Genomic DNA, 17,400 nt, shown 5'->3' on the forward strand with positions numbered 1-17,400 from the left:
TTACCAGTCTGGATACTATTATGCACAAGTTTGTTAATGTAAAACACACTGTTTGTTACATAAATTATTCTGCCATCTTCTACATTTATTCTCTTTAATACTAGTTAAAGTGGCGATTGCGATGACATAATATTACATCAATTTCATCTTGATGTCTTCAAAAGTTCAAAAGCCGAATAGGGTAGGCATCCAATAAAATGAAGCATTTCCGAACATACATTTATTCGAATGTTTTGCTTATACTGACTTACGGAAGCACTAGTAACTTCCTGAAGATCTGATCCCAACACCCAGTATAATAACTCAATCAATAAATATCATGTCACAAATTCTAGATACAGAAGTATTGCTTTCCGAGTTTCAAACCGATTGCTTTCTAGCATAAATTTATCAATGTTAATTAATCAGTGTCCTAAAATTACTTTGCCCAAAAATATCTTTGCTGAAGGTTTTAAAAACTGTTGCCATTTCAGCCAACAAACTTCGCTTCTTATCTCATTTCCTGTAGTCCAATAAATGCACATTGTATAACGCTGGCCTTTCATCGTACAAATTAATTTAATGAACAACCTCGTCCTGGGTCCTCTTCATGCCAAATTACTTTTTTCTTTCTTTTTTTCACTGACGCGTTATCTTTGGTGCGTATCCATCACCAGTCTAATCTCAAGTTCCCGACAATGGTAGTAGTCGTATGTGTATTTTTTTTTTTTTTTTTTTTGGGTCGTCAGTCTACTGACTGGTTTGATGCGGCCCGCCACAAATTCCTCCCCTGTGCTAACCTCTTCATCTCAGAGTAGCACTTGCTACCTACGTCCTCAATTATTTGCTTGACGTATTCCAATCTCTGTCTTCCTCTACAGTTTTTGCCCTCTACAGCTCCCTCTAGTACCATGGAAGTCATTCCCTCATGCCTTAGCAGATGTCCTATCATCCTGTCCCTTCTCCTTATCAGTGTTTTTCACATATTCCTTTCCTCTCCGATTCTGCGTAGAACCTCCTCATTCCTTACCTTATCAGACCACCTAATTTTCAACATTCGTCTACAGCATCACATCTCAAATGCTTCGATTCTCTTCTGTTCCGATTTTCCCACAGTCCATGTTTCACTACAATACAATGCTGTACTCCAGACGTACATTCAAAGAAATTTCTTCCTCAAATTAAGGCCGGTATTTGATATTAGTAGACTTCTCTTCGCCAGAAATGTCTTTTTTGCCATAGCGAGTCTGCTATTGATGTCCTCCTTGCTCAGTCCGTCATTGGTTATTTTACTGCCTAGGTAGCAGAATTCTTAATTTCATTGACTTCGTGACCATCAATCCTGATGTTAAGTTTCTCGCTGTTCTCGTTTCTACTACTTCTCATTACCTTCGTCTTTCTCCGATTTACTCTCAAACCATACTGTGTACTCATTAGACTGTTTATTCCGTTCAGCAGATCATTTAATTCTTCTTCACTTTTTATGCGTATATAGAAAGCCTTATTTCACTGTTGATGTTGCGCGCGCTAGTTAATTATCCAAATATTTGTATTAACGTGAGATTAAGTCTCTTTAGTAACTCCTTTTTAATTTTCGTTTCTTAATTCTATGTTACATGTCTATGAAGTTTTTATACGTTATTTTCTGTGTAAGTCTAGAACTTTTGTAACGGGCTACATGCTCGTGGTGTTCATTTAGTAGATAACACAGGCGTTCCCTTCGCTCAGAAAGACGCCGCGCCTACATATCATGGTTCAAACACACAGTTTCGAGGCTTTACCTAACGTGTGTGTGATTACGGCAAAGTGTATTGCAAATTTGTGGTGCTGAACTAACTGTGAAATGCAGCCCACATCTTGGACGCAATATGACGTTCAGCGCTCCCCGAGATCTCCTCAGTTCTCCATCCAACGTTGATATAGATTTTCTTGTCTTACAGCTACCGCGACCAAGTCTCGAGAGATAGAGGTTACCAACTGTACAGATGAAATACGGTAAACCGTACCTTTCTTACACCATGTCCTAAAGTGATAAGGCCATAATGGCATCGTCAAAACATATAAATATAATCAGCACAGCATCGTCACATAGATCTAAAATAATGTGTAGAACAGCCCACATAGCTTTAGGATAAAAAAAAGAAAGTAAGTAATAAACGGACCCATAATCATCTAGAAAAATGAAAGAATAAAGAAAACATGAACACCATTCCAATGAAATTTCACGGAAAAATGCCCCAACAAATACAAAAGCGTTTGAATAAATCTAATGTTAGTTGTGGTTTTCAAGTTAACAACACGCTGATACTCCGTGTAAAACATAGTTTGAGTAAAGATTCTGATAAATGTGACTGTCCTGGAGTTTGCAAGATTGTTTGCAATAGTGGCAACAAAGTTTACATCGCTCAAACCGACTGTTCTTTTACATCAGATTCAGGGGGCATTTGCAAGCATATATCAAAACTGCATTGACAAGGCATTAGGCAGACACCAGCCACACTATAGACAATATTGAGAACTTCGTTGTTTGACAACGTACTACGATAACCAAATAATGCCTCGCGTATTTATACCTAATCTTACTTGATGATTTATGTCGAGAACAGTAGGCATTTGCCTTATTCCATACATTCGTCGCTCTAATCTTGTAACTGATTATGTCCTACCTATCCATGGAATGTATAGCCTGACTATATAATTTTATTTAGTGACTGTTAATATGTTATTTAAACGTTTTCTGTGGGAGAAATATAACGAACTACGTAAAGACCTCTAATGGTTAAGTTCTTACGATCGGTGCGCGCCTACATAACATCATGGCGGCCGGCCCAACAGAGGGCGCTGATCATTGATCTGTCTTTTTTCAACTGTCATATAGACATTTTATCTTACATAGCAATTTATAGGTTGCCACAGGCAATTTGTTACGTATTTTAATTGTTGACCGTAAATTCACCATAAAAAGGGCCGGACCTATTTTCTTCATACATGTCATTTTAATAATTTTGTATGGGTAACTGTATTCGTCTTTTAAGGTATGACATTTGGCCTCTACGATAGTTATCAATTTTAAAAGTCTACTACATGTATTTTACCTAATGTCTTTTAATCAGATTATGTTTTTTGCGTAAATGACGACTACATCCAAGCCCACAGTTGCATCATCTAGGGAGGATGTAGGTAAACAGATTTCTGGTAGCTATTGTACTTCAGTAGCCAGTTTCAATAATGACTGAGTGGACGATGTGGCCTATTCTACACCTTATTTTATGTCTATGTGACGGTACTGTGCTGATTATATTTATAGGTTTTGACAATGTAATTATGGCCTTGTCACGTTAGGACATGGTGTAAGAAAGGTACGTTTTACCGTATTTTGTTTGTTCATTTCCCTGGTTGTATGATAGTATATTCTGATACGAATTGCTGTACTGTGTTGAAATACTGCTCACTAGGTGTATACATTTTTATATTTTAGATCTGAGGATGGTCATTATGGACTGAAACCGGTCATCGTTAAAGAACTAATATTGTGATCAAAGTCTCCAATAAAAAAAATGACAGTATTGGATACGCGACTACGTCGCAATTGGGAAGATAGAGGTTACCGTCTATGCGAGACGTCTAAACTCGCAGAATGCCACTGTCTCTAGCTAGGTATTGTAATATTAGTAATTTTCGCCTCACAAACATTAATATGCGCTCAATAGTAAATGCCTGATGGCCTAAAGTTATCGAACAATTGTAAAAAAAACCATCGCATAGCAGCGACAGAGCCTATTATTCTCTATCATTGCCGTTCTTGCGCGGTGCCTGTAAATCTCTATGTGCATGAATCGATTAATGGTATAAAAAAGAATTCTGTTGTTTCAAGACAAATGAGTCTTTTGGCGCCTCACCTTTTACTGTTTGTATTCTATGAAAGTCGGACGCTGACTTGCTGCGTTCCGCAACTGTATTTTATATTCTATGTGAAAATATTGAGTGAATATGCTAAATGTTATTTTTTTTTTAATCAGACAGCATGTAGTTTCTTGTAACTGATTACGAACAGACAGCATCAAGAGGACACTTTGACTGTTATGTGTAAAGTATTTAACCACAATGGTCATCTATTGTAATTTAATATGAAAAGGTACGTAGCATTTAAAAAAAGTGTGTTACAGATAAGTGTGCTTACTTTAGTAAATTAACCTTGATTATTTCCATCTCCTCATTCAATCAGTTGATAATCAATTTGTGTTAGTTCATCACCAGAAATTACGATCACGCTGATGGACCGAACGCGCCATGAGGCAGAAGGAACATTATCATTTTCCTATTATTTCTGAGCCAATTTTTTAAATTGTGTAGTGTTGCATTTCTCTTAAGTCCATAAATCTTCTGGTCCCTTAGTGTTGTTCCGGGTATGACTATTTCGCAAATAGAAAAATGCACAGAAATGATAATATTTATCTTATTCAGGTATTTAATGCTCAACGTATGTTATTATAATAGTGTAATCAATCCTTGATTCTGTTGCCAAGTGGCCCACCAAAATATTCACTCTTTCGATATTACAAAAAAAAAATAAAAAAATAAAATAAAATAAAATAACAATTCTTTTTCTTTTCGTCCACCAAGAGCAACGCGACAGAATTTTTGCGAGTAATTCCCCTTCGTGTGTGCTGCGGGAACTGAGTCAGCTCTCTGGCAGTATCCGAAAGTGGAACAAGAATTCGTTCGACACTAAATTGGAACGTGACTGCTGCTAATCACATCAACTGGCCTACAGTTCGCTTCTTCGAGGGATAACTAGTATTTCCTACCTTTTTTGTTGTTCTTCTTATTCTTGGACTGTGTTATGTCCAACAGTCACTTGTTCCGCAGTTTACGCATAAAGGTGGCGTAGACCTGTCAGTGCAGCGGTAGGTGATGAAGCGGCAACGCGCGTTTTACGTACCACTCGTGTCGTAGACGACGCGGAAGCAGTCGGCATGCAGGTGTCCGAAGAACTGGCCCACGATGATGGAGCTGTAGCGGCGCACCAGCTCCAAGTAGCGAGCGTTGAAGCGCTCGCGGAAGACGGCGCGGGCCGGCGGGGTCACCAGGCCGCTCGTCCGCTCGTCACCGCCGGGAGGTACGTGGCCCACGATGTACACCTGCGAGAAGCGCTGCTCTCACAACGCTGCACAGCACGATATAATATTCACTCTTTCATACACTGAGGCGGCGAAAACATGGGGATAACATGTGCGTATGTACAGATGGCGGTAGTATTCCTTACAAGAGGTACAAAAGCAAAGTGCAACAGCGGAGCCGTCATTTTTACTCAGACAATTCATGTGAAATGGTTTTCGACGTGATGATGGCCACCCGACGGGCTTTTGCAGACTCTAAAACGGGAATCTTCGTTGAAGATAGATGCAGGGATCATTTAATTTTGGAAATCCTTAGAGGATTCAATATTTCGAGATACACAGTGTCAAGGGAGTGTCGAGAATATCAAATTACCTCTCATCACGGACAACACAGTAGCCGTCGGGCTTCATTTAACTGCCGAGCGCAGCGGTGTTTGCGTACAGAAACAAGCAAGACTGTGTGAAATAACCGCAGAAATCAATGTGGGACGTACGACGAACGTATCCGTCAGAGGAATGCGGCGAAATTAGGCGTTAATGGGATATGGCACCAGACGAACACGCGAGTGCCTTTGCTAACAGCTCCAAATGGCCTTCCGCGCTTCTCAATGGCTCGTCAACATATCGATTTGATTCTAGGCTGCTGGAAAACTGTGACCTGGGCGGATGAATTCCGACTGCAGTTGGTAAGAGCTGACGGTTGGGCTCGAGAGTGACGCAGACCTCACGAAGCCATGGCCCCAGGTTGTCAACAACGCACTGTGTAAGCTGTTGGTGGCTCCATAATGGTGTGGGCTGAGTTTACATGCAATGGACTGAGCCCTTTGATCGAACTGAACCGAACATTGACTGGAAATGATAGCATTCGGCTACTTGGAACCATTAATCGACTTCATAAACCCAGCCAGCCATGGAACACTTATTGGTGTCAACGTCTCATTCAACGGTTTTAAGAAAATCCTGGACTATTACAGATAATGATTTGACCACACAGATTCCCCAACAACCATCACAACGACCATTTATGTGATATAATCGAGAGATTATATTTTCACAACACCCTGCACCAGTGACATATATGTATCTATTTTTGGCTATAGAAGCAGGAGGCTCAGAATTTTTGCAGAGGACCTCTGAGTATTGCCATGTCGAGGTTTTGCACTACACTGGTCAAGAGCAGGTCCAACATGATATTAGGAGGTACCCCATGTCAGTAGTGGGACAAGGCCAGCATCACCCCACTCTCCATTGTTGCCAGATTTATTCAAGATGGCGCCGATGATGTCATCCAAGTCGGCGGCATGAAGACTTGGCAACAGCACATGTCATCATCCATGATGGCGGATTTTGGCAGGAAAATAGGGCAATTGGGCTACATCCACTAACCTAACCCTCCAGAAAAATGGAGCGAAATTTGAATTTTCGCAGGAAAATAGGCCAATTGGGCTACGTCCACTAACCTAACCCTCCAGAAGATGTTGGCGCGAAATTCAAATTTCAACAGGATAATGCCTACAAAACCATACCTGTCTTTACTCTTATTCATTATCATTTATTATTATTTATTATTATTCATTATCATTTATTATCATTCATTATCATTTATTATTATTATTTATACAGTGCACTTGTATTTGCTATGAGGTCCGGATACCAATTGTGTTAGTTCATACTCCTGCCACCAGAGAGCGCCACTGTGACGTCATTCAAGTTGGCGGATTTTGTTGGGAAGGAAGCCAATTGGGCTACCCCCACTAACCTAACCCCCAGACAAATGGCACGAAATTTGAATTTTGGCGAGAAAATAGGTCAATTGTGCTATATCCACTAACCTCACCCTCCAACACGATAATGGCTGCAAAAACTGTGCTTGTTATTACTATCATTAATTATTATAGATTATCATTTATTATAATTCATTATCATTTATTTTTTATTTTTATTATTGGCCTACCTCCCCTACAAAATTGCGCCAAATTCTAATTCCAACACGATAAAGTCTCGAAAGCTGTACTTATTATTATTATTATTATTATTATCATTTATTATTTATTCAAGATGTCCGATTTCTGTGGGAAGAAAGCCATGTGCGTTACATCCATATCAAAAAATCTGTCACAAGTTCAAATTCCAACACCATAATCAGTCACATGTACGAAATAGTCCACATCCTACGAACATACGCAAATGTTCTCAACCCTCCTATATCCCAGCCCAGCCGTTCAATCTTTCTTATTCCTTCTTATCGAATTTACTAGCCTAATTTCCTAAGGCCCTATTATCGAAGTCCGATCCTGCTTTCCTTTCTGAGTCTTTCTGTGGTTACTTTTACAGAGATCGCTAAATTACTTCCACAGCCCCCTCAATCTATACACGCACACATGCATACACACACACACACACACACACACACACACACGCATACACACACACACACACACACACACACACACACACACACACACATGGTCATCCTCTCTACTCATCTCATATCATAAGCAATAGTAACTTCACAATCCAGTATATACAAAGCCTACACAATGTACGCCACAGTAATTTTAGAGTACCGCCTATATGCCCCATTGCCCTCCATTCCTAAGGAAGCACTATGAATCTGCTTTTTTTTTCTACACATGCGACACTCAGTGGTAATCAGTGCTCCTACATCAACGGACGGAAGTCCCTCTCAGAACTGTTCCACAAATTCGGCGATCGCCTCCCTCACCACAAATTCGTTAATGTCTGTTCTTCCTTGCCTGCTCGCGTTTTCTAAAAATATCTCCAGACTCATAGACTACAAGAACACACCAAAATTTTTCGAAGTACAGCATCCTGTAAACCACTGAGTAACTAGTAACAAGCAGACCACAAATTGATATTCCCACTCTTGAATACTGAAGCTGTTGATGTCATCCTCAGACTCATAGACTGCAAGAACACATGTACTTTCTCCATAATATTGCACCATTTTAGACGTAGTTCTGAATATCATGCACTAGGCTACACCCTACATTTCACTAGTTCATCATAATTCCCAAGATATAGACTTCAAATTAATGCTCTACAACAGCCGAACTTTATCTATGTGCAGCATGCTGTAAACCACTGACTAACTAGAAACAAATATGCGGAAAACAATATTTCCACTCTTGAATACCATTCTGTCATGTAATATATACCAGATCTTCGCTATAAGTTACACGTCAACTAAGGTCTGCCCCAGGTCTAGAGAATAGGCAAGCGTGTATCCAACACACCACAATCGATCTTCACTCACCTAAATAAAGGCAGTAAATAAGCAAAAGTAGTCAACCAAACAAACAACATCCCATCGATTAACACTCCAACCCTAATCGATCATCTTCTCAAATTCTGACATGATCACCAAAGCCACCCAACAAATACTACTACTTTGCTATTCGGCCGTCTAGAAAACCGCCAAGTTAACCCTTACTGATCATTACGCTCCAACAGGTCTCTGCATTCGGACAGCTGCTCTAGTTATTTATTATCATTTATGATAATTTATTATTATTTATTATCATTTATTATTATTTATTATCATTTATTATTTTTTATTATTTATATCATGCCCGGTGTTCGCCACGAGGCCCGGAGTCCAACTGGGTTAGTACACATCGGCACCAGCAGTGGGCTTCATTCAATATGTCCGATTTTGGTGGAGAGTTTGAATATTGGCAGAATATCATACAATTCGTTTATCTAACAAAAATTGATCTAAGTTCAACTCTGTTTAGCTCCTATCACAACCACCAGAGTGCTCTGTCATCGCGTCAGTTGATTACGCAATTATCGTTATTCAAGATGGCTGTACTCAGTGCAAAATGTGTCACCTTTCCCAAACCTGCATGCTACAGTAACATTCCAACTTGACTTTAGTCACGCCCTACTTATCGTTCAGATGATCCCTTTTCCAGACCTTTGCGCATCTGATCTCTGCAATTTAATTCAGATAAAGACTTATCCATACCTTCTGTAGCCTGTCTAGAAACAGGACGACCTCAGTTACTGCAACAGGACCTTGTTTTGACCATTCGCCGGAAATGCGCTCAATGTTGTACATCCCAAACTAAATACAAGTACAACAGATCCTTAACATCCCATCATCTTTATTCTCTACCTTCAAACAGTGAAAAAAAATTACCAACTATAAAAGCTAATCATATTTACAAGTCACAAAGGCACCTATGCGATCCACCTTCAGTGTGGACAAATGGAATTCACAATGCTGTTGCCGAATAACTCAGAGTGCAGCCATCCAAGAATTCCTAACAGGTCACTAAGTCCAACTCCTCAAACTGCAGCTGCCTATGTGGATAAAATCATATTAAATATTCAGACGCTGCAGGGACCACTTTAAAGTTTTATCACCCATACTCTAAGTGAATGAGAAGCTACCTCTGGCCCTTGTTCAAACACTGTTTTCTATCACGCTTTTGCACACTGCTGAACATTTCGTCTTTCTGCTGCGACTTCGAAGTCCGTGTCTCATTCTAAACAGACATTAACACGGACTGATGTATGGCCTCTCACAGGAAACTATACGTTGCATCTTTCAATCATATTCTTACGGTCGATAGCATAAATAAAGGATGGCTAATATACAAGGAAACTAGAAGAGCTTGGTGGCGTTGTGGCGACTTTCCAAACTATCGCCCCCACCCTCCCCGAAAGTGATTAACGGCCTCTACATTTAAACCCATATATCACAGTGACCGAATAGTTGATAACTCTGCGTTCCATTTCTAGTGATTGCTCATTTTGCACATAAGTACCGCATCTCAGTTTTCGGTGCTATCAACCCCACAAGTTGCGGTCCATCAACCAAAATTTGTTCCCCAATGCAAACAAGCATTGCCACTCAATCATTATGTGGTACCCAATGCATGGTTGGGATGGAGAAGGCACCACCGATCTACTGTAACATCATCCGTCACAGCTGATACCGCGGAAAAATTTTTACAGCAAGTCCAACACTGGCCAATCATGTGACAGCATGTTGTCCTAATTTCAGTAACATAGCTAAACCATACCTCCTCTACTTTGCAAGTATCATTGCGATTATTGATAGATGACTGGTCAGTATGTCCACTCACACTTAATTCTCTAATTCATAAAAACGATCAAAGTATACGAGGCAACACTATGCATATTTCTAAGAGCTCAAACATAGTACTCGCTCAATCTCTCTGCGTATGGTGGTCACAGAGCAAACTCACCATCTTATGTTAAAAGACAATCCTCACCTGGATATTGACCAACCAACCCTGCATAATCGCTACCCAATTAATTCTTAACCGAGCAGATGAATACAGCTACACTCCACCTCCCTTGACTGAATAGAGCTGTCCTAGTCCTAACACCTCCAAGCACACCACATTTATCGAGATGTGTCCAAGTCTTGGAGCTTATCACACCATATTGATTTATGGTAACAGATTTCAAAGTCCCTTAATGTAATAGCATACAGTTAAGAAGAACAAGAACTGACTGATATTTATACTCAACGTCGCTCGACACATTTTTATGTAAATCATCCAATGTATCATGTGTAAAGTATTGTTCTAGAGTTTAGGATCGATGTCTTGAAGGTTCTGGTAAGACAGAGAGAGAGAGAGAGAGAGAGAGAGAGAGAGAGAGAGGGAACATAAAAACTTGCACTCCTAAGACTAGAAAACTTAGCCGGCCAGAGTGGCCGTGCGGTTCTAGGCGCTACAGTCTGGGACCACGAGACCACTACGGTCGCAGGTTCAAAACGTGCCTCGGGAAGTTAGGTTCAAGTAGTTCTAAGTTCTATGGTACTGATGACCTAAGAAGTTGTTGTCCCATAGTACTCAGAGGCATTTGAATCATTTTTGAATTAGATAACATAAAAACTGGCGAAAATCTTAGATCGCCACTTTTAGACATACATCCTCCTTCCCGGTTCCCCTACGCTATTTTTGCCCAATCGTAAAACATTTGCCTTGTATGATACGAGCACAATATAGCCCTGCAAACACATGCAGTGCCCACTGATCACATCTGATCTCGAATCAGAAATTATACTATTACTCCATCAGATCTAAATAAAAATGATAGTTATTAGTGGGTCGTACATCCTACAAGTAAACAGATGCGTTTAACAATAGCGTCCAACATGTGCAAATTACAAGTAATTCCGTCACCAACTGTGTAAACAGCCCATCTGTCAGTTAAATGTGTACACAAGGATCGCAGCGCCTCACAAGCACCCACAGCTATCTCGGTTAGGACCCTGAAGTCTCGAGTTTACACCAAGTATGCGACAGGCTGAATCAAAAAGAGTTTAGAGGAATGTGTCAAGTTTCATCACACATGAGGTACAAGTCCTCTGATGACCGATAGGTTCACCGTTAACGACTGCAAGTAGACAGTGCTTTAAACCACATACGGAACACGTATCTGTATACAAATAGAACGCAGGCTATATCACGTAACTATTGCATCCAGATAGCACTCTGGAAAAAAATTTAGCTTCAGCAACTTGTCCTTCTCTAGAATAAATCAGTCATCGTTTAAATCGTACCTAGTTACAGCTCTATCTCAATCGATCATCCCGTACGCTCTCTGTTATGCTTTAACGCAGATGCGAGTAACTTTAGACGTGAATGGTTCTCTGTCCTCCTGAAAAGCATCAAATACAGTGGTCAACTCGTGTGTATCACTGCTACTTCAATAGAAATTCACTATAATACGAACTCAAAGGGAAAAAGTTGACTACCTTCCTGATTCCGCTCGCTTTGATTTCATCATTTTCCCACATACCTCTTGTTGCCGCATACTTGACTCCATGTACAAATTGCGCTGTGCATACTAGAAGATAAGCAAGTACTCCCTCATTTTCACCACATTTCGGTGTACTTTCGGTTAGTTTATACCTATGCCCTAATCAGTTTACGCATTTGTTTCGATTTTATGTCAAAAACATCCAAGCCGCGCCAGATTAATCGAGGGGTCTTAGGTGCAACAGTCATCCACTGTGCGGCTGTTTCCAGGAGAGGTTCGAGTCCTCCCTCGGGTATGGGTGAGTGTGTTTGTCCTTAGAATATTTAGGTTAAGTAGTATGTAAGCTTAGGGACTGATGACCTTAGCAGATAAGTCCCATAACATTTCACACACATTTGAACATTTGAACAAGATCCATCCATGCGACCACGACATAACCTATCATTCTGTGTTCTAAAATTTCCTGTAAATGTAACACAGGTGTATCCAGTCTCTCCCACATTTGGAGTGCGGTTGCTCCGTTTTCTGTACGTGTGATCGATTATGTTGTTGGAATTGGAACTTGTGACAGGTTTTTTGTTATGGATGTAACGCAAATGGCTTTCTTCCCAGCGAAATCAGACATCCTGAATAAATAATAAATTATAATAATAATAAACAGAAATTAAGTTCTCGAGACATTATCATGTTGGAATTATATATGGCGCAATTTACTAGTGGAGGTAGGCCACTAATAACAATAAATAATAATAATAATAAATGATAATAAATTGTAATAAATGATAATCGATAATATCAAAAATAATAAAGACAAGCACAGTTTTTGCAGCCATTATCCTGTTAGCATTTGAATTTGGTGCAATTTTCTAGTGATGGTAGACCAATAATAATAGTGGTTCAAATGGTTCTGAGCACTACGGGACTTAACTTCTGAGGTCATCAGTCCCCTAGAACTTAGAACTACTTAAACCTAACTAACCTAATGACATCACATACACCCATCCCCAAGGCAGGATTCGAACCAGGGACAGTAGAGTTAGCGTGGCTCCACACTGTAGCGCCTAGAACAGCTCGGCCGCCCTGGCCGGCCATAATAATAAATAACAATAAATGATAATACATGATAACAAATGATAATGAATAATAGCTAATAATAATAATAAATTACAGTTTTTGCAGCCATTATCATGTTGGAATTTGAATTTAGTGCAGCTTTTTTCTCAAAGGTTAGGTTAGTGGATATAGCACAATTGACCTATTTTCTCTCCAAAATTGAAATTTCGCGCCAGTTGTCTGGGGATTAGGTTAGTGGAGGTAGCCCAACTGGCTTTCTTCCCGCCAAAATCCGCCATTTTGAATGACGTCACAATGGTACTCTCTGGCGGCAGGGGTATGAACTAACACAGTTGGACTCTCGACCTCGTAGTGAACACAAGTGCATTGTATAAATAATAATAATAATAATAAATGATAATGAATGATAATAAATGGCAATGAAAAATAATGAAGACAAGTACAGTTTTGCAGGGATTATCCTGTTGGAATTTGAATTTTGCACCAATTTTTTTCTAGTGGGTTAGGTTAGTGGACATTGGCCTATTTCCCACGAAAATACAAATTTCTCTCCATTTTTCTGGATGGTTAAAGTTGTGGACATAGCCCATTTCCCCTACTTTCCCGTCCAAAATCTCAATCTAGGATGACTTCATGCACTGTTGCCAAGTCTACATGCCACAATCTTTGATGATGCCATCACTGCCATCTGGAATACATTTGGCAACAATGGAGAGTGGGGCGATAACGGCCTTGTCCCACTACTCATGACTTTTCTCACTTCAGCATAAACATGTGTAATTCGAAATTTATTAGTTAATTATCCTGTATTCCATTGGCATCGATTTTCGTTATATTTTTTGCATTCCACTACGTTACAAATTTTTAATTTTTGTTTGTCCTTGTGCTGAGAAGAATCATCAGGATTCTGATTCAGAAGAGAATAGACAGTTAGATCATGTGAACACATCAGATCCCGACTTTGTAGTGGAGGGGAAGCTGTACTTTTACATCTAAAACGATATAAATGATTTGGTCAGAGGCCTAGGTATGACCTAGTCAACTGCCGAGCTTTTGATATTAAGATTGAACCAATGAAGCGATGGGAACTGTTAGATGCAAGTGCAAAAGTCGCAGATAAGAGAAAGCGTTAGGAAATTTTCTCCGGTTTTTTTCCTTCTAACAAAGTGGTCTCTGAATTTATTATGAAATTCATCTACATCTGCATGAGTACTCTGCAAATCACAGTTAAGTGCCTGGTAGAGGATTCATCGAGCCCCATTTAAAGTAATTCTCTAATACTCCACTCTAGAACAGCGCGAGGGAGAATCAAACACCTATATCTTTCCGTATGATCTCTGACTCCCCAATTTTATTATAATTATCGTTTCTGTCTATGTAATTTGGCGTCCACAAAATATTTTTCCATTTGTAGGAGAAATTGAAATTTCATCTGAAAATTCCGCAACCCTTTGTCATGTTCTTGACATTTTCTCCCCTATTTTTCAATAATATAAAGCGTGATGTCTTTCTCTGAACTTTCAAGATGGATTCCATTAGTCCTATCTGGCAAGGATCCCACATCGCTTAGAAGTACTCCAAAAGAGTATGGACAATCGTACTTATAGTGTAGGCAGTCTTTCTAGTACAACTGTTGCGCATCTAACTGTTCTGCCAATAAAACGCTGTCTTTGGTTCGCCTTCCCTACAACATTTTATGTATGTTCCTTCCAATTTAAGTAGCTCGTGACTGTTGTTCCTAGGTATTTACTTAATTTTTCGGCCTTTAGAGTAGACTGATTCATCGTGTAACCAGAGTCTGAGGAATTCATTTTAGGACTCATGTGGATGAACCCACACTTCTCATTATTTTGGATCAACTGCCAATTTTCGCACCAAACAAATATCTTTTCTAATTAGTTTTGCCATTTGTTTTGATAGCCTAGTGAATTTACTAGACGATAAACGACGTCATTAGCAAACAACCTGAGACGGCTGCTCAGATTGTCTGCTAAATCGTTTCTTCAGATAAGAAACAGATAGATAAGGAACACCACCTTGGGAAACGCCAGATTTCACTTCTGTGTTACTCGATTACTTTCCGGCCGTTACTGCGAACTGTGACCTCTCTGACAGGAATTCACCGATACAGTCACATAACTGAGATGATATTCCATAGGCAAACAACTAGATTACAAGCTATTTGTGAAGTATGGTGTCAAAAGCCATCTGGAAATTTACAAATGTGGAATAAAGATTAGTGGTCTATTTGACGTAACTGGAATCATACTGAATCCAAATGGCTGGTGCTCCTCATGGACTACTCATCAAAAAGCCTCAAAGCTGTAAAAGTACAAAATGAGAACAAGTATCCATCTCTTCCTGTGCCTCACTCAGTGCATCTCAAAGAGAAGTATGGGGATATTAAGATCTAGAGCAACGACTGATGTACGTGGGCCATTTGGAAAGTAAGGTCTGGTCGATCGTGTAATGGAAACCAATGTGAGTATCAATAATGTTGTACTTGCAACAGTTACCTACACCTTCCAGCTACTTCTCTAAATTCGTCCCTTCGACTTACAATTTCGTCGTAGCGTTGTACCAACTTTCCAATATCCTCGTCATAGAAGGCAGCCGCCTGTCTTTTCCGTTGGATCTCTACGCTGGTCTGCAGCTAAGTGCCTGCCAAAACGTTGTCTTCGTAGTCAGCGATTAGTGTGAGCAGACAGACAATCACAGGTAGCCACGTCTGTGCTATATGATGGACGATGAACGACTTCTCCTCAAAAACGATGCAGCAGCAGCCTCATTGCCCTTTCAGCATGCTGAAGATAATTGTCAAGAAGAAGGAAATGCATGATAGTTACGTATTGTGGGCTGCACGAAATCATGGCTGACCCCCCACCCCTCACCCCATATCTGGCAGGAGACACTACTTTCTTGGCTTGTTTACCTGTTCACCGTGCATTCAGAAGTGGGAAGAGCGCTGTAACTCGGTCGATAGACATGCCAGAGACACTTACCAATACATCCCTGCAAAGTCTCTTAGGATTTTCCCTGTGGTTACCATTTCGTGTCCGATTGGACCTTAATTTCCCAATAGCCCTCTACTGAAGAGTATGGGTTTGCAGTCATGGGGTGTCTAACGAGTTTCCTAGGTGGTTTTACCAAGTGTAATATGTCAAAAATATTAATTCATCACAGTTTCCGACAGGGCTGCAACATGTTAAAAATTCTTTCCCAAGTCTCCCTGCCATCTTTTTCTTTGGGATCGCAGAGACTCCAAGGAGCACTACAACAAACTAATTTGGCCTCTTAGGACTGATTTTTCCGTTAGGACATGTAATCTTATTTCAGAACGACTGGGTAAAAGCAAGAGGGCAGGTTGCCTCCACTTCACATAAATATGGGGCTTTGAAGCAGTTTGTATGAGTCCTAGATAAAAATTTCGCAGCAGTCAAATACTTTGAAATGTTCTTTAAAAAGTTCTAAGAGGCATCCGAGGCAAAGGTTAAAGAATTGCAATGCAACAAAATTCCACAGTTGCTTGATAAGAAGGGGAAAGATGCTTGGACCAGCTTTGTTGCAGTTGTTCAGGGCTTTCTGAGCAATAAAAATACCTAGACCTATGAGTAACTGATCCGGAACTTTGTGTGAACTACATTACTGTGGGTTATAGAATGTTTCTGAAGGTCCGTGTGCTTGATGCTCATCTTGATACCTCCGAGGACAATATGGGACATTAACTTGGAGGAACAAGGAGTGTGCTTCCATCAGGACATGCTGTAATTTTAACACCACTACCAGGGACAGTATAACGAATGTATGATGGGAGCCTATATTTTTGAGCTAATTCGAGACAGTGAGTTCGATAACACAGGTAAATCTCACAGTTTTAAACACGGCTGTCTCACAGCAACTGTGTAAAAGTTTCTGTAGAGGAATCACACAGCCGACCGATTGGAAATAACTGTTTGGTACATTGACCTAGGTTTCGATACCTCTAAGGATGTCTTCCTCAGAATGAAGTCTTAAAAAAAGAATTCATAGAAAATTAAGTTTGACAAAATTATTAACCAAGATGAAAACTATCGTAGCATACACAGGTTACTTACTTAAAATTACTTTGCAAGAACTAGATGGTGTTGTAAATAAGTATAAATTAATCTCAGAAGTAACAAATTCCTGCTAACAAAAATAAAGTTTGACATAAATGATTAAAACTTTACTAACTTTTCAGATATAATCAATCTGAAAATAGCATTTAATTCCCAAAGATAAAAATTGTTTGACGTAGTGTTAGTAGATCTCTGGAGGCGTGAAGACTTGAATAAAATCTCTGTCACGTAATGGGGCAGTTAGTAAGGCAGTGGTCTGATCTACCATTGTATAGAAGATCATCCATTTTCACCGATGCCACTATGTAATTGCCATCTCTGCTGATGCACACGTGAGTTTATTTTCAAACCGACTCTGCTCT

The 17,400-nt window shown here is 39.9% G+C and overlaps 1 protein-coding gene across 1 annotated transcript in view; it reads right to left on the reverse strand.

Annotated features, from left to right (window-relative positions):
- The window catches only part of LOC126280942 (acid sphingomyelinase-like phosphodiesterase 3a), a 588,911-nt gene that overhangs the window by 82,322 nt on the left and 489,189 nt on the right, over positions 1–17,400 (reverse strand). Inside the window, exon 7 of the mRNA XM_049979805.1 lies at positions 4,922–5,120. Coding sequence (XP_049835762.1) covers positions 4,922–5,120 — 199 coding nt within the window. The remainder of the gene's footprint in view (positions 1–4,921; positions 5,121–17,400) is intronic.

This window comes from Schistocerca gregaria, chromosome 1 (genome assembly GCF_023897955.1).
Source record: "Schistocerca gregaria isolate iqSchGreg1 chromosome 1, iqSchGreg1.2, whole genome shotgun sequence".
NCBI lineage: Eukaryota > Metazoa > Arthropoda > Insecta > Orthoptera > Acrididae > Schistocerca > Schistocerca gregaria.